Raw genomic sequence first — 2500 nt, 5'->3', positions numbered from 1 at the left:
GTACGGCAACAGAGGGATAAAGTTTATGTCAATGACATCTATGTCGGACCGCTGCTTGCCCAGAAATTTAACCTCCAGGTGCAATGAATATGATAACTATTAAATAAACTATGTAAATGAATCTATGAAAAGGCCTGGCCAAGTAAAAAAAAATCTAAAGATATCCTTCTTTTCCAAACTCTCTTTGATCATCTCCCATTTTCCACCTGTTGAAAAGACTTGCCGTAAACTTATTGATTCTCTAACGTCTTTATATCTGAATTGGATACTGTAAAGAATAAACTGATATCGCATCACCAAAGAACAAATATCAGCAAATAATTCTGTCCGTCCTGTATGTGCCTAAAACTGTTGATTCTTTACTAACTTTTATACCTAAAATTAAAAGTCCAATAGTAATCTGATCTCTGCAACTGATTATTACATCCTCGAAGACCACCAAGCCAAACGATGATAATCTCGTTAAGGGGTAAGCAAATGTTTTTATCCTGAGAGAAGTTCGAAGATGAGAATGAAAAGCTCAAAAAAGGATCTATGATTAAACAGTTCCACTGCATATGCTTAGGTGTACCCTAGTAATCAGGTGATCTATGATCCAGAGGGAGGAACAATTTGGATGATCTAAAAGGGGACAATCGAACCAATGGCTTCTAGGTTGTAAGGTCGCTGTTAGTTGAATCCACCCTGCCCACCGACCCCCCCCCCCCCCCACCACCTCGTCTCCCAATCCCCAGGCTACTGAAACATAAAGAGCACAGAAAATAAGTGCAGTGCCTCCAAATTAAAGAAGAAGATTACCTGCCATATATAACCAATGGTTTCTCATCTGCAACCTCCCACACATAATTATGTATCTCCCTATTTAAAGGACGATTGCTAGAGTAATTCATTAAAAATTATCTTACATGACTCACTAGTCGCAACAGAGTGATGATTTGCAGACAAATATGGGAGGACTTGCCCGCTATTGGACAATTATAACTAGACTGAACCTATCATAATGAAATTGTCCATCCCTCCTAAACACTAAATCTTATATGCTAACAAATGAATAGAGTTCAAATGCAGAATGTCTACATTCCATTTTGGGCATTCAAAATCACAATCAGTCAAATCTATATTAACGAAACTTTTATCCCTCGTAAGCTTAATAATAAATGGACTCCAAAATCCAGAGTGATCACATCCACTTTGTAGCATTTATCAAAACAGTTAAAACCGATGATCGATGAAAACTCTCAACAACGATTCTCATCAATACTATATACTTTTTATGTGTTCTCCTATACACTGATACAAGATCACCTCCAGCAGGGACCCTCCAGTTCAAATTTAATGAAGATTCAAGGGTAACAAAAAGTTAAAGCAGAAACTTCAACTCAAAAACCCACAATTCCCTTTTGACTCGAAAAGGGTTTATCAATTATGAGAATCACAACTCCAAGATCGGAATATAAGTCAACACTTGCCACCATAAACCCAAAAATCATCAAAAACCCTCAAAAGGGTTTATCAAAAAACCTCGATTTCGAAACTAACACAACTAAAACACCAACTCAAGCAACCAAGCCAGCACCAAAAGCACCACAATTCAAGAACATGCAAACAATGTGAGCAACCAAAATCAAGACGCAAAAAACCCAAGAAAAAAAAAAAAGCACAGAGCAAACAGATACAGAGAAGAAAGTGTTAATGGGACCCACAATCCTTCATAAACAATAGCTCCAGGCCCTTCTCCGAGCACAGAACCAATCTTGATGCAGCTGGGGTCAATCAGAATGCTGGGGTCGAATTTGAAGGCGAAGCTGGCCTTCCCCGCCGCATTCCCCTCTCCCTCGCCACCGTTCTCGGCGTTCTCAACAGGGTCCTTCTTGTACAGGTCGATGAACCCGCCTCCCTCTCCCTCCATTGCTGGCAACCCCAGTACTACTTCTGCTGCTATTTGCATTTTGCACGGAGATAGAGTTAGAGAGAGAAAGCTAGAGAGAGAGAGGAAGCGATAAAGACAGAGTCCAAGGAAGTGGTTTTTGAGAGAATTAAATTCCAAATTATATAGCCCAAAATTAAAACCCGAAAATCATATAAATGGAAAAATTATGTGTCCATTTAAAAGCTGTGCGAGAAATGCGAGGGAAAACTTAGGAAACTTATGCTGCATTTTCGGGAAATAAATAATTTATTCCTAATTCGAATAATAAATAATTAATTTCGGGAGTATGATCCGCTGCGGGTCCGTCGCGCGGGGTTGGGTTTCAGGTTGCCGCGTCGACAAGGAAACGAAATTTGATTGGTCCAGCGCCGGTTCTTACTGTTTTTGATTTCGTTGGATATGACTTGTGGCAAGTATGTAAATTTCGAGGAATAGTGGAAGTATTAGGGTGTGCGACAACCATAATTTAATTTCAGAAATAAGTACATACTGTCATGCGATTTTGGTTTTTGGGCAAGTGTAATGAAAGCTTTGTATGTGCTGATGATTATTCTATGTATATATTGTATG

At 39.2% G+C, this 2500-nt stretch overlaps 1 protein-coding gene across 1 annotated transcript in view; it reads right to left on the bottom strand.

Moving 5' to 3' along the window:
• Nucleotides 1–2097, bottom strand: part of LOC137746679 (serine/threonine-protein kinase STY13) — a 9332-nt gene extending 7235 nt beyond the window's left edge. Inside the window, exon 1 of the mRNA XM_068486684.2 lies at nt 1704–2097. Within this exon, the coding sequence (XP_068342785.2) occupies nt 1704–1948 (245 nt within the window). The 5' untranslated portion in view covers nt 1949–2097. The remainder of the gene's footprint in view (nt 1–1703) is intronic.
• Nucleotides 2098–2500: the final 403 nt, after the last annotated feature.

Source organism: Pyrus communis, chromosome 2, assembly GCF_041283825.1.
Source record: "Pyrus communis isolate YQ-2024b chromosome 2, ASM4128382v1, whole genome shotgun sequence".
NCBI lineage: Eukaryota > Viridiplantae > Streptophyta > Magnoliopsida > Rosales > Rosaceae > Pyrus > Pyrus communis.
The sequence above is the reverse complement of the archived record's forward strand: the minus strand, read 5'-3'. Positions and strand labels throughout refer to the sequence as shown.